This window comes from Rutilus rutilus (genome assembly GCF_951802725.1).
Source record: "Rutilus rutilus genome assembly, chromosome: 7".
In the NCBI taxonomy this organism is placed as follows: Eukaryota; Metazoa; Chordata; class Actinopteri; order Cypriniformes; family Leuciscidae; genus Rutilus; species Rutilus rutilus.
The window spans coordinates 38,705,476-38,729,390 of NC_140221.1; the positions used below are offsets into that span (position 1 = coordinate 38,705,476).

The 23,915-nt window shown below is 37.0% G+C and overlaps 2 protein-coding genes across 2 annotated transcripts; one reads left to right on the plus strand and one right to left on the minus strand.

The window, feature by feature from the left end:
* Window positions 1–579: 579 nt before the first annotated feature.
* Window positions 580–17,128, minus strand: hira (histone cell cycle regulator a). Its single transcript, XM_084414210.1, has 25 exons — window positions 16,885–17,128; window positions 16,271–16,333; window positions 15,988–16,098; window positions 15,595–15,685; window positions 14,539–14,633; window positions 14,346–14,441; window positions 13,188–13,348; window positions 12,917–13,084; window positions 12,682–12,795; window positions 10,300–10,370; window positions 10,063–10,168; window positions 8,328–8,543; window positions 7,264–7,349; window positions 6,995–7,171; window positions 6,719–6,886; window positions 6,433–6,637; window positions 5,446–5,544; window positions 5,083–5,231; window positions 4,180–4,341; window positions 3,942–4,000; window positions 2,534–2,639; window positions 2,244–2,366; window positions 2,002–2,165; window positions 1,780–1,868; window positions 580–1,208 (listed from the first exon to the last, which is right to left on the minus strand). Exons 1-25 carry the CDS (start codon window positions 16,919–16,921, stop codon window positions 1,092–1,094), a joined length of 3,033 nt encoding a protein of 1,010 aa, XP_084270336.1. The 5' UTR covers window positions 16,922–17,128; the 3' UTR covers window positions 580–1,091.
* Window positions 17,129–18,069: 941 nt separating this feature from the next.
* rnf215 (ring finger protein 215) lies at window positions 18,070–23,534 on the plus strand. The gene is made up of 10 exons (XM_084414403.1): window positions 18,070–18,391; window positions 19,227–19,376; window positions 19,457–19,528; window positions 19,625–19,710; window positions 19,805–19,859; window positions 19,959–20,063; window positions 20,734–20,850; window positions 21,679–21,828; window positions 21,944–22,046; window positions 22,149–23,534. The coding sequence occupies exons 1-10, from the start codon at window positions 18,188–18,190 to the stop codon at window positions 22,160–22,162; spliced, it is 1,056 nt and encodes a 351-aa protein (XP_084270529.1). The 5' UTR covers window positions 18,070–18,187; the 3' UTR covers window positions 22,163–23,534.
* The last annotated feature ends 381 nt before the right edge of the window (window positions 23,535–23,915 follow it).

Below are 23,915 nucleotides of genomic sequence, written 5' to 3' on the forward strand. Positions count from 1 at the left end.
TATTGATCAATTTAATTTTTGTTCATTTTGAACAAAGAAAGTTACATAGTGTACCTGTTTGCACAAATCTTTCTTGGTCACCAAATAATCTTATTAGTTTAATTCTGAAGCATCATGTGACACTGAAGGCTGCTGAAAACTCACAGGAATAAATTATTCAAATAAATTGTAATGTTTCACAATATTGCTGTTTTAACTATATTTTTGATTGAATAAATGTAGCTTTGGTAAACGTCTAAGAGTCTTCTTTCAAAAACAAAATTTTGCCATTCCCAAACTTTTGAACAGTAGTGTACATATTTGATTTAAATCATGTCACACTTCTATTTGCAGAATTAAGATTATATTTATATCGGCTTAAACCAGTTGCATGTTCTTTTTTTTACATTTTTAATTTTAGGGAGTTAATTTTGGAATCTGCAGAAACAAACATATCTCTACTACCACCACCTGCCCAAAACAATGTAGTACTAAATAAGAACCAATAAAAATGTCTTGATTTACCACCAGCAAATAAACCACCAAAAGCAAAAATTACATACGAGAGAGAGAGAGAGAGAAAGAACAGAGTAACAGATTCTAGAACTGGTAAATTGTTTATTCCTTATTAATTGAAGGTTTACCATTTTCTTAATTTTATAGAAAACGGAGAAAAAAAATTGCCTTTTACAAACATTTACAAATAAATGACAAGTGGCTGTACAAATAGTAACTGAAGGAGAAAGACCAAAAGAAAGGAGGGAGGGAGGGAGAGTTGATTCACCACCATCAACTTTTTAAGTTGAGAAGTAAAAACATCCAGTTTTAAGATGACTGCCATGCAAACTTTGTGCTTGATCAAAATTATCCCAAAATGCAAGCTATCCCATCCTTTCCTCTTTCTTACCACAGGCACAAAGTTTACAAACATAATTAATAAATGCATTTAACAAAGTAATTCTTAAAAAAGCATCATTATTTTGCCCATTTTTATTAGTGTCCATGTCTGCGTTATAGACAGTGCTGTCAGTGAAAGCTAAGGCAGATTGTTAGCACATGTACAGGCTAGGAAGAGGGTTGGGGTGAAACATCAAAAGGTCAAAGGTGAAGTGCTATTTGATACGCAGCAATTCGAGCTGATCCTGGTACTCGGTGAAGAGTCTCTGGAACCGCAAATTCTGACCAATCACAGGCAGCACCTCTGTCAGCAGATCCCTCTTTCTCAGACCCTGAAATAGACACAGAAGATAGCCTTGTGAATTCAGTAAACATGCCTGAATGTTCAAAAAAAGCATTATTTTACATTATTGCAGCAACTCTCTTCCCTCTCTGTCAGTATTGCTCTATTTAGTTCTGATCTCTATGAAGCCCCTCCTTCTGAAAAGCACAATGTGCTTTGACTGGACGGCTGGACCAGCGCGTTGTGATTGGTCAACCACTTCAAGCGTGTTTTGGTAATGTCATGGTCCTTACCATAACCACAAGTTTCAACACACCACTAACACAACTCAATCAGACCTCGCCCGTTTTTTTGCATATGCCCTGGGCAGAAATTATTTAAATGAGGAATACAGTATACTGTGATGTGTACGTTCCCGAAGTAAACTCAAGACTACAATCGGTGTGTTTCAGGGAGATCAAAAACAGTGCTTGCATAGAGAACTCCCTTTGGACATTCTTTTACTTGCTCAAACAGCAACATTGCACACTGAAGAAAGTTGAAAAAGGAAAAAAAAAAAGAAGGAAAAAAAGAAGCATAATAGTTCCTCTTTATGTACAAGAAAGAAAAAAGAAAAATACCAGAACTGTCGGCTCCCATGAGCTGTTGCTGGATTTGTGAACTGGTCCCAGTAAATCCTGACATAGTTCCCTTAACCTCTGCTCATAACCTGCAAAGATACACACCAAGTTATTTCTCAATGACAAAGACAGAATGTGGGCAGCAGTTTAATTTCTAAAGGACTTGACTGTCTTTTTTTTTTTTTTTTTTTTTTTTTACCAGCTTTCCACCTTCTCACTCACCCTCGTTTACGAGGAAACGTGCGTAGATGAGAAGCCAGTGTCTGTACTCGCTTGCTGAGAGGAGGATAAGGGCAGAGGAGAGCTGGTTCTCCAAGAAGGCCAGAGTTATTCCCTGCTGCAAGTTGTGAGGAGTCGACGACAAGCGAGATGCCAACCGCCCCGCACTGAGAGAGACAAAACTGAGACGGTTACTCTACAAGAATCAGAAAGCAGCATTAGCAGAGCACAGCAATCACTATTACCTCAGATTACGGCCCTGTGTGAGGGCCAGTGGCCCCATGGATCCCAGAGCATCCTGAGAGGACAAGCAATTGCGGAAGTCCGCACACTGTACCAGAGAGTCCTGCTTATCTGCGATCAAATTCCTGTTAGATATGAAGAGAAAAGACACTAAATATCAGAGACAGAACAATCATAGTGGCCCCAAAAAGATTTTAGTCAGTAGTCCACAACACAATTCACTCATGAACACAGCATTCTGGTTGTTCCATGTTAGTGGAACTTGACTTAATACATGGTTTGTGTCACTCACCAGGTCTCCAGCGATGTGTTGAAGCAGTATGTTTTTCCATTTGACAACGCCACCACAGCTACTCCTTGCTGGGTCAAAAGAGACTGACTTACTGTGGCATCTGTGCCTGGAGAGAGAGAGAGAAGGATAAGGTATAATATTTCAGTTGATTTAAGATAAAGTCATTTTCACAGGCAAACCTTTTCTCTTTTCTCATGTAATTCAGCACTTCTGTGTTATACTACCATTCAAAAGTTTGTGGTAGGTAAATGTTTTTGGAAAGAAATGCTCGCAAAGGCTGCATTTATTTGATTAAAAACACTAATATTGTGAAATATTACACAATTTAAAATAACATCTATTTTAACATAAATTGTAATTTATTCCTGCAAAGCTGCATTTTCAGCATAATTACTCTTATTACAGTCTTCAGTGTCACATGATCCTTCAGAAATCATTTGGTAACACTTTTCAATAAGGTTCATTAATTAACTACCTTAGTTAACATGAACTAAGAATGAACAATACTTTTTCAGGAAAATATTAATCTTAGTTAATATTAATTTCAACATTTACTAATAAGTTATTAAAATCCAAGGTTGTATTTGCTAACATTAGTTAATGCACTGTGAACTAACATGAACAGCTGTATTTTTATTAACTAACATTAACAAAGATTAATAAATACTGTAACGAATGTATAGCTCATTGTTAGTTCATGTTAGTTAATACATTAACTAATGAACCTTATTTTAAAGTGTTGCCAATCATTCTAATATGCTTGAAATGGTGCTCAAGAAACATTTCATAAACACTTGCTTAATATTTTAGTGGAAAGTGTGATAATTTTTTTTTTTTCATCAGAATTCAATGAATAGAAAGTTGAAATTGAAATCTTTATAAATGCAATGCAACATTTTTATAAATAAAAACATTTATTCACTGTCATTTTTTATCAATTTAATGTGTAACTGAATAAAGTATTAAAATCTTTAAAAAAAAAACCTTTAACAGGAGTATATTTTGATAGTTTTAAATGCAATTCTACATAACTTATCTAAAATATGGTAAAATGCTGCTGTAGAATATGATTATGAACACGAAGCATTTATTCCAAACGAAGAGTGTTTAGAAATGCTCACAATAGTTCTGTTCACTTACATGAAAGTTCCCACCTGTGATCGGTATTTCTTTTCAGTAGACTGTGGAAAGCGTTAGCCTTGACTCTTATACACAGTCTTTTTTTATCACATTTAACAAATGATAGATAAAAATGTTTTCCAGCCTATGTAATAATAAGATCTAATCTATTTTTGAACATTTTACTACAGTAAATAAGAGGGTGGAGCTTAGCAATTAATAAGCTCCACATAAAGAAATAAAAAGGAGGAGCATATTAACTTATTCAAGAAAGAAAACAAAATCACACCTGATAAGATTGGATTCAGAGATTCATTTTTGACCAAAGCTGTCTGTTTCTGAACATCCCTGCAGAAAAAAAAGACAATACCAGCCATTTAACATCATGTCTAGATCTTTCAGATTTTACTTAATCACTGACCTTTAAAAAAAGAAGTCACAAATCAACCTGGCTGTCGTTATAAATAGAGCCAAGTTTTAACAAACAAATGACTTTCTATTGAGAATTGGAGAGGATGGGTCAGTACCAGACAGACAGCGTGGCTGATGCCGTCAGCGCCATGACGAAGTGGCCTGAGCAATGAAGTGCTGACATGGGGGCGGGCAGCATGATGGATGGAATCAGTCTCCGTCCACATGCAGTGAAGACAGAAAGTGTGCGGTCCTCGCATGCTACGGCAACAACATCACTATGAAAAGAGAAAGAGAAGGTAGTTTTAGTTTAAATGTCAAAATCAGGTGTAAACCAGTGTGTTTTAAAGGGCCCCTATTAAGCTATTTTAAAGGCTTCTGATTTTGTTTTGGAGTCTCCTACAACAGTTTTACATGCAAAGGTCAAAAAACACTTTAATTTTCTCATACATTGCACATAATTTTTCAACGATTCTCAAACGCCTCATTGGACTCATTTCTCAGTGATACGCTACTCAGTTTGAGGTACATTATGAGATGTTGCAACTGTAATTCCTCACCATCAGCTTTAACAAGTGTATGTCCATCAATAAAACGATGTGTATATTTCCTAATTTATGGTGCTGCACATGCGAGAAATGACGTGTTTGAAGATTGGACAGGTTGTTCGCGGGCGGACAATGTACAACTTAGGCGGGCATTATGCAAACATCTTTCTAGTAACGTAGAATTTCCTTTGACGGATTGTTTGATGCTGTGTTTGGAAGGGGCGAGTTGCGGGAGCCAACTTTCTGTTGACCGTATTGCTTTGGTTGAAATATGTCAAGCTGAAATAAAAGTAAAATCAGATAAGACAGCCAATCTATTGTTTTGGTAATGATATGACGACCGAGTACGAGCGAGTCACAAGCCATCCCGCTACATAGCCTCTATGTGGCTACTGGATGCCTGAACACTGCATGAAAGGGAATATTCGAAAAAAAACATAATAGGGGCACTTTAATACGTTACATACTCACCTGCTCCCTGTGGCTATGATGATGCGACTGGGCAGCAGCGTGTCCCACTCTCTGCCCTCTCTGCTCCATTTGAGCTGACTGAGACGAGCTCCAGACACCACAGAGACATCGTTCTCCACCTCTAGATATGTGATGGAGTCTGTGCCCACCTAAACATGCAGGTAAATTTTGCTTTATTAGCTGATTTGAATCCTCTAATAGCTATTTTTCATCCAGCAAAGGCATGGAGTCTTGCATTTCATTACATCAGCACTATTACAGACATAGTACTTGAGCTTCCTGTTTACACAATATAATCTATTGAGAGCATTAATTGTGAACACAGGACTGATATCTTAGTTGTAGAGAGTGCTTGTGCCATACCTGAGTGCTGAATGATTTCCGTATGGATGGGGTAGGAAGTTTTAACACCACTACAGGTGTTACTAATCGAGATGGCTCCTTTTCCACTGAGGCCGGAGTCTACAAGAGAAGAGACCAATTAGAAATCAGAAAACAAAATTCATCTTTGATGCCCATGCCCACTCACAAAAGAGACCCGTAGGTCTCTTTTCTATACAAAAAAGATAATAGTAGAGATTATAACGGTCATTGTCTACTAGTGTAGATTTTTTCTTATAATTTTATATATAATAGGAACAAAAAATTATACAAATGAACATACATTTGTACATTACTGTTCAAAAGTTTGGGGTCAGTAATATACATTTTTTAATTCATAATTATTCAGCAAGGATTACATTTATATTTCAAATAAATGCTGCTCTTTTGAACTTTATTCATAAAAGAACTCTGAAAATTCAATATTAAGTAAGAACAATAATATTAAGTAGCACAACTGTTGATAATTGATAATAAGTAGTATTTGTTGAGCACCAAATCAGCATATTAGAATCATTACTGAAGGATAATAAGACACTGAAGACTGGTGTAATGATGCTGAAATATCAGCCTTGCCATGACAGGAATAAATTATTTTAATTTTAAAATATAACTTTTTACTGTTTTTATGATGAATGAATGTAGCCTTGGTGAGCATGACACCTTTAAAAATAGATTTTTTTTTTTTTGTACCGACCCCAAACAGTTGAAAAGTAGTGCATAATATGTATAAAAATGCTGTATGTAAATAAATATATTTATATATAAATCATATTATACACTGCATGTTAAAAAAATTATCCTTATATACTATAAAAATATTTTAGCAGAAGTGCTTTATGCTAACAGCATGCTGCGCTTTAGCGGTTACAGAGTTTTCACAGTCAAACCCCCAAAAAAATAAAACATAAAAGAGTAGATTTCGAAACTGTAGTTTTACAAACATCTCTCGAGAAAAGGAAATGTCACCTGTGGGATGGCCTGTGATATGGGCATCATCATTTTGGCATCTTTCCTTGGCCTTCCCTTCTTCCTCTTCTCTACCACCTCTCCTGCCTCCATCTCTACCTTCCTCTTGACCATAGAGAGTGATTTCACCATGTTTTTGTCCTCACTGTCGCTGCTGGTTTCATCTTTTACTTTCAGCTCCTTCGCAGAGCTGTTGTCTTTAACCCTAAGATAGAACCACAAAACAACTTCAGTTTTTTAAGTTCAGTTTGGAGAAAAACACCAGTTATCAAGGAGACATTATTACCTGTCAAGTGGGGTGATGCCTATAGTGATGGGTATGCTAGTGACCCCTGGCGTGGCCTTTGACCTTTCAGTAAATCGTGAATCCAGTGCTTTCATGGGCTCGATTTTGGAGGCAGACGTCAACAGCAGATTTGATTTCATAGCGATTGAGTTTACAGGTGCAGGTGCACTGAAAGAGAGACCAGAGACAATAAAATAAATTAAATTTTTACAAAGTATGGGGCGAGAGAGTGGGGGAATAGGACATGACCGCTACATTACATACACATACACTCACCTGTCCTTGTTTTCTTCCGCAGTTTTGTTAGGAGAGGTGGTGGTGGGGTCGTGGGAGGGTCGCAGGCCGAGTGAGTTGGCCGTGCTGGAATCCGAAGAGATCTGAGGTGTGAGCTGGGTAGATGCGGACGACCCCGGCAAGATCGGCACGCTGTTAAACAAAGCTGGTGAGAAGTCCCTGGGTAAAAGAAAGACAGATTCAGCCACCGACTGCGTGCAGTGGTATAAGGGAGTGATAATTTTAGACGTGTTGGAGTGCGCGTTCGTTACCCCGTGTCGAGCTGTGCGATGCAGAGAGGTGTGATTCTTCTTCTCCCGTCTGCGGTTCTGGTCTCCACCTGCTTCTTCAAGAGGTTCTGCCCAATCCAAACAACCGTGCCATTTGTTAAAGCAGACAAAGTGAAATATACAATGCGGTCACTGTAACCATTTACTCGATGACTTGAAAGCTGGCATTTTAATTCATGTATAATAATTGTATAAAATACGTATACATATAAAAAGTCCTGCAAACACATTCTTTGGAGACAAAAGAGTAAATATTCAAGCTCTCTAAACCACTCATTATGTGCATTAAGGCTGGCAGTATGATTCTAATTCATTTACACAGAGTAGTCCCAAAAAGTACTTGTACACTTTTGGACTCTTAAGCCACATATAAATTATATGAATTTCATATATAATTAGATACCCAAGGCCATGTGTCCACCAAAGTGTTTTAGCCAGCTAAAAATGCCAGGCGCTCTTCTGAAAATGGCTAGCTGTGGTTGCTTGACAGTGCTTAGTGCTGTGTTTTTGTTTTGTTTTTTCAGTTAAAATGCTTTGGCTGCTATTATATGGACTATCCGTGGAAGTGTTACTAATATCTGATATCCCTTTGTTAGGGAAAGAGAGAAAAGAGAGGACGGTCGGTGTGGTATATGTCCCGCCCTCCTCCACTGTGATTGGACGGCTGGATAAAGTTGTAAACCCAAACCTAAATTTTTCAACTCTCGATGCCCAGAAAAAAACAGCAATCTTGTGAAATAGATGCTCAGAACCTCGTCACGTTGCTGGCATTTTTAACTACGTGGTGCGACCATTGAAAACAATTGAAAAATGATGCTGGCCTTGGTGGACACAGCCTAAATATCAATCCAATTGGCATCTGCAAAGAAATTATGCTAGATAGTTTGGATTTTAAAGATACGACAGAGAGCAGAAAACTACACTTAGTAAACTTGCAAGTCAGCCATTGCTGGAGTTGGAAAAATGAGTAACCAAATTATTTACCCAATCATTTTTTAGTATATGGACTATTTTAATCATTTGCTGTGTGTATTGTTTCTTCTGACCTTCCTGATGTCCTCTAGAGACTCTCCATTGAGCACATTGGTGAGTTTGGGCGTCTGGTTCTCAGGACCACTTCCCTGGGCTCCATTAGGGTTCGGGTTCCTCTGCCGTTCCTGCTGATACTTGAGCATTTCTGGGTTCTCAATGATTGTGCTGGCAAGCTGAGACTCCATCGTGATGGCCAGACTCTTTCCATAGATGTTCTGATGAATAGCATTCTACAAAAAAATATACAGAATATACATGAAAAAAAAATATATATAAATAAAAAATATATAAATATAAATCTTACTTTGGAGACTCAAGTCTTTTCCGACAACTTGCTAGTTTTTGTGCATGCATGCGTGCAGTGTTGAAGAGTAACTAATTAAAAGCATCAAAGCTATTAAGACATTAACATTCTTCGGTAACATGACAGTAGCTCAGCTGATTTCAAAACAATGTGGCTTTTGCTATAACAAGCTATTTTTTCCCAACTAGGATCGGTATAATGCAGCCACGACACTTCAGGAGTTTCGAAGTTGTCATCTGATTGGTTGAATTCTACAGGATTTCCAGGAGACGTGTGTGCCACGTTCTTTAAAGGGGTGGTTGATTATGATTTCACTTTTTTAATTTAGTTAGTGTGTAATGTTGCTGTTTGATCATAAACAACATCTGCAAAGTTACAACGCTCAAAGTTCAAAGCAAAGGAAGATATTTGCTTTTAAAGAAATCCTTTTTTAAGGACTCTCGGGTTAGTGACCAGGAGAGGGAGTCTCAATAGTCACTAACCCTAAAATTTACATAAACCCCTCCCCGTGAATGCAATTTATAGATTATCATGACAAAATATGCTAATCAATGACTAGAAGATACTACACAAACTACATACATTCATCAACTAACCATTCAGAAATGTCTTGTTGCATTCTACATGTTGTCACTTCTTGAGTCTCTCCATTATTGTCTGACTCCGGTTTGAATATAAACATTGAAATTTTCAGGACACAAACTGTTGTAGCTCCGACCCCTGTGCTGGGAGCAGCAGCTCATTTGCATTTAAAGGGACAGACAAAAACAGTGCGTTTTTGCTCACCCTCAAAAAGTGTCAATTTTAACATGCTATATAAAAATATCTGTGGGGTATTTTGAGCTAAAACTTCACATACACACTCTGGGGACATCAGAGACTTGTGAAATCTTGTGAAAAGGGCATTATACCACCCCTTTAATGGTCTGCCTGGAAACAAAGCTGTCCTGATGCCAAACCCCCTCGTGGAAGAAGAAAGCCATCGTGTTTACAACTGTGACAATGAGCGCTTATCAGGATCAACTCAGGATTTTCAAATGAATGTGAAGTATGTATATGTAAAGTTTGCGGCATAGACTCCAAGAGTTTTACACACTGTTATTGTAGGGACATCGACGTTACATTTGCATGCCCCTAAACATGACGCGAAACAAAACGAACTGTGATTGATTGCTTTAAATGGCAGTCAGACGGCAACTAGGCGGCCAATGAAAGCTGCTATGAAGTCCACAACTGCCGTCAGTCTGAACATGAGGTATGGGTACACAAGATGTGTTCAACATAAATATCACTTTTTTTGGGCCAAATAAATACTTTTTTTCAATATAATCTTATAATATTATAATTGAAATGTTATTGTTGCCTTAAAAACTGCAATGTTAGCTACTTTTGATAGTTAACTTGGTAGTTTCTCCAACACTGGTGTGTTTGTGTGTTTTCTCTACCTTTTCCTCTTCATTCAAGGGATCTCCCAGTTCATCCTGTGAAAAATCCAGGAAGGCCACTGTCCCATCCATGGAGCACACCAGAAGTCCCAGCCCATTCAGTGTCCTGAGAGATACAATCCATACACAATACTCTCATGCAAGATCAGCAATCATTAGGTGGATATAAGTTTTTATCCCACAACAATGTCTACGATGCTTTACACAGCTTGGAAAATAGAAAAGTAGTTTTCTTACCACGTAATATCCATAATAGATTTATCAAAGAGGTCATGGATGACAACCAAGGGACGCTTGAGTGAGGTGAGCTGAAAAACAAGAGCAGGACAACTGATTCAAGGTGCGTTATCTTAACATTCAGAAATCCTACCCGTACACTGCGGGAAGATGTGACATTTTTCTGTCCTCATTAGCCCTATTCAGACAGGACTAGTTTAACATGGAAAGGTGGGGTAAAGCAATTATTACCAGAGCTTCTCACTGATTTTAGTCCCGTCCGAATGTGCCATCTCAGTAATCATTACAGACAATGTCAGTAAAGATTTCGGCGACTTTTACCTTCAGTAAAAAGGTCCGGAAAAATTACCTCAGGTAATACTAATCCCGTGCGAATAGACCCGCTGTAAATATGTACTTAAATATTTTGTCATTTCGTGTTTAAATGTAGTTTCCTGTGGTTTTTCAAGTATGGAGACGCTTGAAAAAGCATTCAGTTGTGTTCTAGACGCTGGGACAAGTCTGGCAAAACTGAAAAAGTGTTTTCCACATACCATTCAGATCAGAAAGAAGATCGAAAGCACTTGTTAGAGGCATGAAACATCTTTTAGCATTAGGTAAGTGCCTATTACCAACACAATCCAATCTGAAGTTAATTAATACATCGTTCGACCGGACATAACTGTTATATATATATATATAAATATAGGTTATGTGTTTGCGCACGTAATATCAGGAAGCAACGTAATACGCACATGATGACATGAGGGTGACAGCGATGCGCAAATCGAGTTACCTCTCCCACTTCTGCTAGTTTTACTGAGATATCTTATCCCGTGCGAATTGGCCATTAAAGGGGTCATATAATGGTACATGCACTTTTACAAGTTGATTGTACTGAAATGTGTGTTGGCAGTGCCTGTACACAACCATCATAAAATGATAAAAATCCATCCAGTGTTTTTTTTTTTTAATCATCTTATATGTTTCCCCCCCCATCTCAAATCAAGCCCCTCCCACGATTGTTGATTGACAGCAGCGTTTCAATCATAGTCCGCGCGGACCGGCGTGGTCATTGTTGATACGCTGGAGCACTGTCTATGAGCAGAATGGCGTCTAAGCGATTGTGGTGTTCTGTTCTTGGGTGTAATAAGGAACACAGCAGTCATTTTGATGTTCCTAAATCCGAACCGCTGAAGACGCAGTGGCTGAGTTTGTTTTCGAAGGGAATATTCCCCACGATCAACGTCAATGCTTTCATGTTTGCGCGAATCATTTCACACACCAGACTGCTTTACAAACGAGGTCAGTATAAAGCTGGTTTTGCTAAGAAGCTGCTCCTGAAAAAAGGATTGGTACCAACTATTCGTGTTCCTGCTGCACCTCCAGAACAAGTGAGTGTAACGTTTTATTAACCTTTATATTAATATTTATATTAATCTTTGCAAATCGCTTGCTGCACGCTTCACGATGAATGCGGTTGTTTACACTCAGGTACGTTACGGCATGTGTTCTATGTACGACGTTCTCAATATAATTCATAATCCCACGTTTATAATGAACAACGCGTTATGGTTATTGTGTTAACAAACGGTGTACGCACAGAACAAAGGGGCGGGGTAAGCAAAGCTCATTATCATTTAAAGACACATGCACTTAAACGGCGTGCTGAAAACAGAGCTGTTTTTGACCAGGTAAAATTAGTGTTTTCTTACAATACTAATGAGAATTTTTAATTAAAGTATATTACAAACTTTTAATTTAGACCCTAAAGAATCATATTAGCTTGTACAAAAAATGGCATTATATGACCCCTTTAATATTACAGATGTCTCTGTGGTAAAATTACATTACTCCATCTACCCTTGTAAAGTTAATCCCGTCCGAATAGGGCTTTTGAAACCAAAATACTGTGTGAAACAAGAAAAACAAAATGAATCGGAACATATTATGTGGAGCTTTGGCCAAGTGAGGTTTCACTGCGGGAGCCACTCCACAGTCCAGCGGGACTGACAAAATGCATTGTCATGGTTGCAGCTGGTTAGGACAAAAACTCATTAACATGGACGAGATGTGATTTATTGCTTTCTCGTGTCAGTTGTCTGTTTTATATTGATTAAGCAATATTTTTGAGCACAGCATAACTACAATTGTTTAAGGTCAGTAAGATTTTTTTTTTTGTTCAATTAATCAAAAGTGAATGCAGCTTTGGTGAGCGTAAGAAAAACAGTCCTTTTGAAAGGTAGTGTATTCTACATGGCAATGTTGATGACTCTTCCAGGTCTTTATAAGATTTCATTAGTTTCCATTCATTTTTCACAAATTAAACATTCTCTAATATTATTCATGAACGTGTGGCTGATGAAGGGTAAAAATAAGGGGTGAAAGTGAGAAGTCTCATACCCATACAGAGAGTGAGCGGTCCTTACTACCCACAGCACAACAGCAGTACGGGCAGCTGGGTTTGGGTGTGCTGCCATTCTTCTGTTTTTTCTTAAAGATCTTAGGATTGAACTTCTGCAGAGAGATGGAGAGGAATTCATAAACCATTCAATAACATTTACTGCAGTAAAAACCACAATGAAGATTTCAATACATGATTTTCTGTGAAATATGAATGATTTGAGCCGACACTAACCACCACAGTAACAGCTTTTCGATGACCCACAAAATCCATGTTGGTTTTCCAGCCGTCACGTTCGATGATCTGAGCTGTGGGTCCAGAATTATTCATAGCGTGAGCTGAAACCAGGTACTGACCATCTGGAGACCAGCTCAACCTCAGGACGTGTGTGGTGCCGCCACACTGAATCAAAGCAAGAGAGAAGGAAAAAAGAGAGAGTGCAGGGTCAAGTGCATGTAAACAACTTAAGGAAGAAAAAAATAAGCAAAGCGAAGTTTAGTCTTACTTCACTAAACGGTTTGGTGATGTTTGTCTCCAGCTGCCAGTCCATAGTCCTCCAGACCTTCAGGCTATGGTCATCTGCCTGAGAGGCGATGTACTTTCCAACGGGGTCCCACGTCAGGCCTTTCACCAGCCCAGTGTGTCCCTTTAAAGTCATCACAATCTCTGTGGCATACACATACAAAAGCAAATTCAAAAATGCAGTCTTTGATGCTTTGATTCAGAACTGAATTTATTGATACAGAAGCCAACATTTTCTAGATGTTATTAGAGTAGCCATAACAGTATGTAGGCACTTAAGCCACACTTAAAAGGTTAGTTCACCCAAACATTCTTTCATCAATTACTCACCTTCATTTTGTTCCATACCTATTAGACTTTCATTCATCTTCAAAACACAAATGAAGATATTTTTAATGTATCTTAAAGATTTCTGTCCCTCCATTGAAAGTATATTCCCCCAAACACTTCAGAACGCTCATGAAGAGATTATAAAATAAATCCATATGTATTGAGTGGTTTAATCCAAGTCTTATGAAGAGACACGATCACTTATATGATGAACTGATTTAATTTAGGCTTTTATTCACATGTAAACAAATATTGATCATACATAGAGCACTCAAATTTGGTAAACAAAAGCATGTTTGCTTAACATGCGAGAACCAATGAAATTCATTCTTGCATATCACGCCAGCACATTTGAGTTTCCGCAAGAAACAATGTTGTTTCTGCACGTCAAGCAAGTCGAGCTTCTTTTTACTATATTTAAGTGCTCCATGTATCTAAATGAAATCTGTTCATCATATAAAGCGAGCGATCGTGTCTCTTTAGAAGGCTTATATTAAACTGCTTGATTCATATGAATTTATTTTACAAACTCTTTATGAACGTTTTGAAGCGTCAGCGATTTGGATGTATAGACTTTCTGTGGAGGGACAGAAATCTCTCAGATTTAATTGAAAATATCTTCATTTGTGTTTCGAAGATGAATAAAAGTCTTTTGGGTTTGAAACGACATGAGAGTGTGTAATTAATGACAGAATTTTAATTTTTTGTAATCTAACCCTTTAATGTCTTTGCATTAGAAACATATCAAACCAAGCGGCATCTGCAAACAAATGACACTAGACTTTTTCTAAGATCTAAATTCACTTTTCACCTGGAAATTTTCGAGCGTTCCATATAACGATGGTATTATCCACACTGCAGGACGCGAGCCAGACATCATGAGGTGACCAGGCAACATCCATTACATCTGAATCAGATTTAGAGAAAACACCACATGTGCTTCACACAATGCCAAAACTGAGGACAATATCCAGCAATCACATGGGCAGCGTTTTTCTCCTCACCTCCCGTGTGGCTCCTCAGAATCATGACGCACCTCCACTGTTCCACATTAGCCAGTTTACTGCTGGATCCAAACACCGTGCTTGGACCTATGAAACTGTTCAACAAAAGAAATAACACAAAATGCCTCAAAGGTCTGTGCGTGGATGCATTTGTGGCATCTGTTTGTGTTTTAAAAACAAAAGACAACAATCTGCGTTCAAAAGTAGGGAAATAAACAGTGCATTTTTAGCATCACATCCTTATTTATTTTTAAATGTTCAAATTCAGATACATTTTAAATATTATTATACTTCAAAAAGTTAATGTAAAAAAAATTTGAAATGTTGGAACTAATCATTAAACTAAATGTTTTACTAATTCTTTTTCTTTAAAGGTGCAGTGAGCGATGTCCACTCATGATGGGAGCGGAGAGAGAGTGAGCAAGAGAGAGATTTGAAGAAAGACTGTAGAGAGAGAGATGGCTGAGAGACATTACAAAAGAGAAAAGGTCAGAGGAATATTACAGGAAAAAGAAGGGTTATGATCAGGTAAGAGCTTTAGGATATTAGAAAAGCGTTCCAGCGCTCGAGAGACCTTAGTGGGAAGGCCTGAAAACAGACTCTGAGTTTGTGTTGTTTCTGCTCCATACGTGAGTAACATTGATTTTGCAATGTTTCACAGAAGCAAGATATACTGCTGTTGTAATGTTAGCTATAGTCACAGGACTGTTTTGAGTGTCACTGTTTGTCTTGAGCTGATGTGCTACTGGCGACTAACAACCAACTCTTGCATGTATGTACTCTTGTGTGCTGTAAGGTCATTTTTTTGTTCTTCCTTGTTGTTCATTCGTTGTCTTCGCTTTACTTTTCGCAAAGCATTATTTTTGCTCAACTACAGCTATGGCAGAGGCATCCACTCTTACATCACGTGCTTGTGCATTTTGGGGTGGAGCAATGAAGGGAGGGATGTGTTTGTTTGGGTTGATTTCAAAATCGTTTACTGCACCTTTAATTGTTATATAATTGTGATCAATGTGAACTTTTTTTAAAGTTGGGAAAAAAGTCAGTTTTACTCACGCCGCTCTCTTCCACACCATGACCAGTTTGTCGTCTCCTCCTGACGCCAAGTATAAGCCATTATTAGACCAGCGCACGCAATTCACACATGCTGAAATGCACAAAGTTACATAAAACATTTGATTAGATACAGAATATTCATCAGCGTCACACATTCTGTCTCACATTCTGTCAGTGCAGTTCATATCCACAGGAGTTTACAATACATTTAAGTGATAATATATATTCTAGACAGTCTCTGAATTTTTCTTTTGAATGTTGGGAGCAAAATATGTGGTCTAAATGCAGCAAAATGAAGTATCAAGAGAACAACAATCCACAAATGTTCTTTATTAACCAGTACTTCATAATATTTTAATCTTTAAAATTGAGATAAACAGGTAGGCCTAATACCTAAGTGATTGTCCATCTGACAAAGCAATTTGGGAATATTTTCGTTCTTCTCGTCCTCTTCTCGAAGAACCGGGGCCATATTCCAGATGACCACTTTCCCAGAGTCCTCACCTTTTAGCGAACAAAGAAAATATTAGTTCCTGATGACAAACTACTAAATTAGGACTGAAATTAAACTACCTTTTACAAAAAAACTAAACAAAAAAGAGATTAATCTGAAAGCTATACTATAGTTAGCCAAACGATTACAGGAAAATATATGTAAGTGGGTTTGATTTTTCACCTTGGCCACCTGTAGCAAACTTGGTTCCATCTGGATGGATATCAACTGAGAATATTGGTTTACCTGTAAACGAAAACACTCTTAGACCACAAATGCAGTTTGAAAATACTTGTCTAACATGGCCAAACAGTCCAAAAATATTCAATGATAGTACAACAAATGCACTGTATACAATACTTACAGTTCAAAGAAGATTCAAATACAAATATGGCCACATTAACATATAACAGATACAAACAATGTCACACGGTTGATTTAATCTGTTAATTATGACCAGATCGCCTCGTCTTAAATTACATAAATGATTCTTAATAACAGCCATCAGCTCCAGCTTGATCGACCCATGTCATATGTCTACCTGCCTGTCTTTTGCAACTTCAAAATGGGTGGTGTGCACATCATATATTCATGGGTGGCTTCTTAAAAACCAGCCAAGCTATACAAAACAAAAAAACAGCCGATTACTATGATTCTAATCGCGCTAAAATGAGCAGAAAAGAATCCGAGCGCAATCACAGCACTGGAGAAGAGACCCGATCCGTCTCTACATAACAAAAGCTCAAGTTGAAGCCCCGGATTCTTGCACAAACACACAGTCGGGCTGCTGCTCTCACCATTGTGATTGACCCAACTCGGCTTCAGGAGCTTCATCTTCACGCTGATCAAGTATAAAACCGCCGTTTACAACCCGCGATCTCCTTCTGTGCTTCCGAGGAGAATCGTTTCCAGCGTCCACCCTCCCGGCCGGCCGTTTAAGAGCTGCGGCTCATCCGTTACTTTGTTGCTCAGTTAAACTCCATGTCTGTCTCTCTCTCTCTCTCTCATCACTCTGAGCGTGAAGCTGCAGCAACTGAAGTCACGCCGGAAGTTCGCCGTCTTCATCGAAGTTCCCTTGGAAACAAAGAATCAACGTGTTTGTTCCTTATTTACATTCATTCATTCATTAAGCAGAAGCCGTCATTAAAAAAAAGATTTACAAAGGAGGAAAAACATAAACACAATGCATCTAAATTAGCTAGTAATAATAGCAGTAACACATTATATAAGTATACCTCAGTAACAGAGAGAGAAAAAAGAATTTGTGTTCAAAGGGATTTCACTTCACAAAATTGTATAATTGGTGACTATATTTAAATTTGTATTGACTTTTTTATTAGACAATTTTTTTTTTTTACCCCATCTATCTATCTATCTATCTATCTATCTATCTATCTATCTATCTATCTATCTATCTATCTATCTATCTATCTATCCCCATTGTTACATTTTGACGTTTCTGCAGTTCACAGTTCATAATTTAGCAGTTGATTAAAACTACTTTATTTTTCTTGACAAAAATGTAGTTTATATACACATATACATATATATATATCCTTGTTTATAGATAGATAGAAAGGATTGACAAGTAAGTTAGGTAGAAAACAAGGATTGACATTTTCTTTGAGGACAGTAAAATGTCATGTAATTTCTAATGTAACTATTATGAGTGTAAATTATCATATAGCTCATGATAAAGCACCCAAAAAAAAATACAGTTTACCACTGGGTGGCGAGCACACATCTTTTCATAACGGCTGAGGCGAAGATATGAAGTACAGAAATCGAAATCGAAATACAAAGAATGCGGTTACAAATCGGAGTATACGAAGTGGGCGGAGCTTGATGCGTCATGATGAATGATTGGACCCCACAGCGCCCCCTCGCGGACTTAATACATTTACCAAAAACATATGCCGTTCTAGCTAGTTTCTCTTTCACAAGTGCAGGCAGGAAATAGGGAACCGTAGAAGAAGAACTCCACTCAAATTATTTATTTACATCAGGAGGAGGTGACAGAGCGGAGCCTGTCCTGTCAGTATGGCTCTAACTTTCAGTCTATGACTTACTATGACATATAATATCAACTGACAGGGAGCCATGGGCGCATTCGCTTGTCTTTCTGTGCTGTGCTCGTTGTGGCTTTGGCCGCTGGTTTCTAGCGAACAGGTAGCATTTGTAGAGGTGTTTCTGGAAGAGCATCAGGATGTTTTTCAGGGAGAGGTGGTCAAGGGGAGTCTGGAGAACGATCCCATGGAAAACCACAGCAAAAAGAAACATGAGCTCAAAGGAGACCTCATATTAGTGAGTTATCAGTGCTTGATATTGGAAATTATTTTCACTATTCTGAATGTGTTTCTTGCCATTGCTGTAACACTTTTCTCGTGTGTTGGGTCAGCACTGTGACTATACATATACATAATATTATAAATATTGACATAAATATTATATTAGATATTACAAAAAATGTCAATATAGCATTAAGTTCTGTAAATTACTTAATTGAGAAAATAGAATAACAATTGTTTTGTATTTTGCTAAACTGCTAAAATTATATACACTACCATTTAATTTAATTTCACTGTTTTGAATGTGGGTTTATTGCTTTCTGTCTTTAAAATAGAACATGCATTATTTATTGTATTTGCTTAACACTTTTCTCTCCTGCTGTGTCAGCACATTGGTATAATAATAGTATGACACCATATTGGTTATATTAGCTGTATGTTTCATGTATGTATTATTATACGGTAGAATACATAAATTAAACATACAGCTTATATAACCAATATTGAGTCAGTATATCCCTAAAATGTTAAAGAAAAAAAACCTTTAAAATGACAAACAGAAAACATTTTTTATATGTAAGTTTTATTAATGTTATGTTAAATATTGCAAATATTGACAATTTTAGCATTCACTTCTATGAATAAATAAATTGGGAAAATATAAGCACAACTGCTTAAAATTATATATAATTTTCTTCTAAAAGACATTCTAGTGATCATCATCTTCAATTGATTTTTTGATTAAAGTGCAGATGTTGCTTTTTTTTTAAACTAATCATAAGTAAAGTTTGTGGGACATGCTTTGTGCATTGTCTTAAACATCAGTGACATGCTTCTTTTTGTTTATGCAGATAAAAGATGAAGCTCTTGAAAGCAACAGTGAAAGCAGTGATGGGAAGGATCAGAACCCGTGGATTGGAGTGGTTCCTGTCCAGATGGAGGAAGGCACAGTTTCCAGCAACAGCAACCAGGAGTCATTTGCTGCCTCTGTGGTCAATAAGGTATTCAAATCTGTCATTGTGAAGACTGAAGCATGATGACAAGGTAATACTGATCAAACTGACAGCTGTCTCCTCTATAGATGAAGCGTGCTCTTGTTTTTGGTGCGTCGGCTTTGATCATACTGGCTTTAAACCAGAATACCGTCAGAGAGGTGAGGGCTTTGCTGTTCTGTTCCATAAACTTTTATTTTATGGGATAATGGTTATTAGATAAGTATGAAAAAAAAAAAAAATTTGTTTTTCTACAGATGGATCTCTCTCAGGTCCTCTCAAAGCCAATCATTGTCATTCAGACATCAGAAAATGTCACTAAGCTCATTGGAGCACTCCTCAGGTAATCTTCAGTCATTCAATTATCAGTATTCTTCGGAAACAATATACTGGATTTAGAAATGTCTTTTTTTTATATATATATTTTTTTTTATTAGGGGCCTTCATGCAACAGCCAAAATCACTTATAAGACTTTTCTACAGGATAGCCTGGTAAGATTTGACTGATAATAAGCTCATGTGCTGCATAGTTTCATGCTTGTTATGATTCATTAGTGTAGGCGTGTGATATTTCTATATGCGGTGTCAAAGGGGGCCACCTTGACCCTGTGGTCCAGCTGTGGCCGTTCAAGAGGAGGGTTGTACGGGGAATGGCAGGGGGTCATCTGCACGGGAGAGACCAACTCTCAGGTCCAGGTATGGGTGTTATTAAGACATCTCATATCGTCCAGGGTACTCTCATAGCTTTACAGCTAGAGCTGCATGATTAATTGTTAAAAGATCACGATTTCAATTCATACACCCATGCAATCTTATTCCTAAATGACAACGATTCTGCTACGTCTATTAAACCTTTGACAAGTAAGATCACAGCAAGCATTTAAATCTGCTTTAGTGCTGGCTGCTGACCCAGAGAGAGCAATTGTATAGGTTTGAAACATATAATTCAAAATTATCACAGAAGTACTGGGATATAAGTTTATAGTTCGGATATAAAAAATGTCTACGGTACTGATCAAAATAGAATAAATTACTCTTTGAAAGTAACTTGACCCGTCAAATAAAGATTGTATCAATTAAACATTTTTAAATAGACTGCAGCAATTAACATTTTGTCATAACCTCTTGTAAATTACATGCTATTTTGTTTAGTTCTATTCAGAATCGTGATTTCTATTTAAAAAAAAAAAGAAAAAAAAGTTCATTCTCAATTTATCCAGAATTGTGCAGCTCTACTTACAGCTCAAAAGGTTTCAGTGCTGTCATGTATATAATCATCTTATGTTTCTTAATACTACATGTCACCTTTATTGGTCAGCAAGGAGCAATTCTCTTCTTTTATCTTTCTTTTTGTCCATCTGCCTAGAAATATCTCCAGCAGCTTTGGAACACTGTCGTTCTGGTGGCCCTTGTCCTCTCCACAGGGGTCATAGTTCAAGCACGCTGGCAGTACCAGGACAACCAGTTTAATGATGATTTAGAGGTGAACGCTGTTTTTGTGACAGATTCATTCTGAAGTTAGAAAGATTTTGATTTAAAACCTAATGCCCGGTTTCACAGACAAGGCTTAAGCCTAGTCCCAGACTAAAATGCATGTTTGAGCTGTCCTAATTGAAAGTAACTTGCACTTACATTAATAATGTTTATAAAAGCTACTTAAATGTCTTAATTGAAGGCCTAAGCCTGGCTTAATCTAAGCCTAGTCTGTGAAACCGAGCCCAATGTTACTAACTGTTAAGATGAAGCAGCGTTAAGTAGAGGCTGAGAGGGAAAATTATTCTTCCATTAAAAAATGTGGGGTCAGCAAGATTTCTTCCTAGAATTAAATAATTTGATTCAGCAAGGATGCATTAATTTGGTCAAAAGTTACAGTAAAGACATTTATAATGTTACAATAGATTTCGATTAAAAAAAAAAATTCTGTTTTTTTTTTTTTACTTTCCATTTATCAAAGAACCCTGACATTTTTTGATTATGGTTTCCACAAAAATGATTAGCACCACAATTGTTTTCAACCTTGATAATAATTAGAAATGTTTCTTGAGCACCAAATCAGCATGTTAGAATGATTTAGATGATTCAGCTTTGCCATCACACTTACATAAAATATTAAATTGATATTAAGTTATTTTAAATTGTAATAATATTTCAAAATATTACACCTTTACTATATTTTAATCAATAAATGCAGCCTTGGTGAGCATAAGATACTTTTTTTTTTTTTAAATCATTAAATACCAAACTTTTGAACAGTAGTCTTTACACTGTACATGGTTTATCATAATAATCAAATATACTGTTTGTCTTACAGTCAAACATAAAGCAAGACATTTTAAAGAGATTATCAGCATTGAAGACGAGGACATACCGGCAGCCCAAAGTGAGGTGTGACCAAACACAAACTCAGCCGGTGGAGACGGACAGTTGTGCAGTTTGTCTGGAGCAATACAACAACAACCAGGTGACAGATATTCTACCCATCCTTATGCTTTTGCTCTGTAGAGTCATTATTCTTTTATAAAGAGAGAGACAGTCTATCAGATATTTGATCTCTGCTCTATTTGGGTGTGTTTTAGTGTTTGAGGGTGTTACCGTGCCTCCATGAGTTCCACAGAGATTGTGTGGATCCCTGGCTACTCCTCCAGCAGACATGCCCTCTCTGCAAACGTGGCGTTTTTGGTGAGAAAAACAAATATTACTTGCTCATCTATCTATATATTTTTGCTCCATGCAAACTGTATTTGATCTGAACTCTTCCTGTTCTTATTCTCTTCCTCCCAGGTAATTTTTATTGAACTGGACCTGGATGGATTCTGGACTAGGAAATAGTGGAATTGGATTGACTGATTCAGACTTTTCATGGCAACTAAATCCCTCCTCTGTACTGTAAGGTCAGGATTCCTCCATGGTAATGATCTTTGACCTTTCCAAAGACTATATACCTTGAGTTCTCTCAAGAGACCCCAAGAGTCAGGACTAGTTCCTGATCTTTGGTCAGACCACTTGAGAAGTTCCTTGAAGGTAGGTTCTTGTACACGGGATCAGTTCTTTTGCGCACAGTTGAGTACTCAAGTTACATTTGTTGAACCGGCTCAGCAGTTTACAGATACACAGATTGTGAAGTCATGTGCACAGCAAAAAACAAAAGTAATGATTCAGATCTCTTCAAATTAAGGAGAAATCATATGACATGATACCAGGGCTAGTCTTGTTCCACCCTTTCCCACCCCCCAAAATGTTTCTGTTTAGAATTGTAAGCAGAGACATAATGCAGGTCGGAGGCTCATACATTACATGCATAAAAAAAGAAAAAGATATTGCGGCCACATTTTATTCATTCATTCCCATGTTTTAGTTAAATTGTGGCCGTGATTTAACTAAACTAAAATGAGGGAATAAATCTGTAAACTGTGGTAACGATTTACAACATTTTATGATTTGCCTAATAATTACCTAAAACAATGGGGAAAAAATTGTTGTGGGAACGAATACTTAATACATGACCATGAAATCTTGTTTTTTTCCCAATGCATGTCAAGTATGGGGCTCCATAATGTAGTACCATTGTAGTGCCATTGTTTGGCTTTGACAGCTAAACCCCCAGCTCCAGCACTAGCACCAATTCAGTGGAAATGGGGCATGTTAATCAATTCTGTTACTCTAAACTACCCAGTAAAATGGAAGATACATGAAAGGAGTATCTGTATTCCATACAAAGAGCTGCAAGGATGCCCTGTGCCGCTATTTCTCTGTTTCTCTATGTTAGTGTCACTTTTAAAGATGATTTATAAGGGACTATTAAGTACATTTACATGCATTTTAGAAGTTCAGTTTTAGAGTTTCAAATTGTCTTTTTAAATGTCATGTAAATGCTTTAGTCTGACTGACATGCCAGTCATGTTTTTGCTTTGTTAGACTAACAAACCTACATTACCTTTCAAAAGGTTTTTGTTGTTGTTATTGAAAGAAATCAATACTTTTATTCAGCAAGGATGCATTATATTGATCAAAAGTGACAGTAAAACATTTATAATGTTCCAAAAGATAGTTCTTTTCAACTTTCAATTCATCAAAGAATTCTTAAAAAAGAGAATCTGTTTTCTGAAAAAATATTTAGCAGCAGGATCATGTGATATAGAAGACTAAAGTAATTCTTGCCATTATAGGAAAAAATAAAATTAATAAATATATATATACAGTACCAGTCAAAAGTTTGGAAACATTACTATTTTTAATGTTTTTGAAAGAAGTCTCTTATGCTCATCAAGCCTGCAGTAAAAAAAAAAAAAAAAACAGTAATATTATGAAATATTATTACAATTTAAAACAATGGTTCTCTTTTTTAATATATTTTAAAATGTAATTTATTTTTGTGATGCAAAGCTGAATTTTCATCAGCAAGTACTCCAGTCTTTGGTGTCTTCAGAAATCATTCTAATATGATGATTTGATACTCAGTTATTATCAATGATGGAAACAGTTGTGCTGTTTAATATATTTTTTTGGAATACTTTTTTCAGGATTCATTGATGAGTAAAACGTTAACAG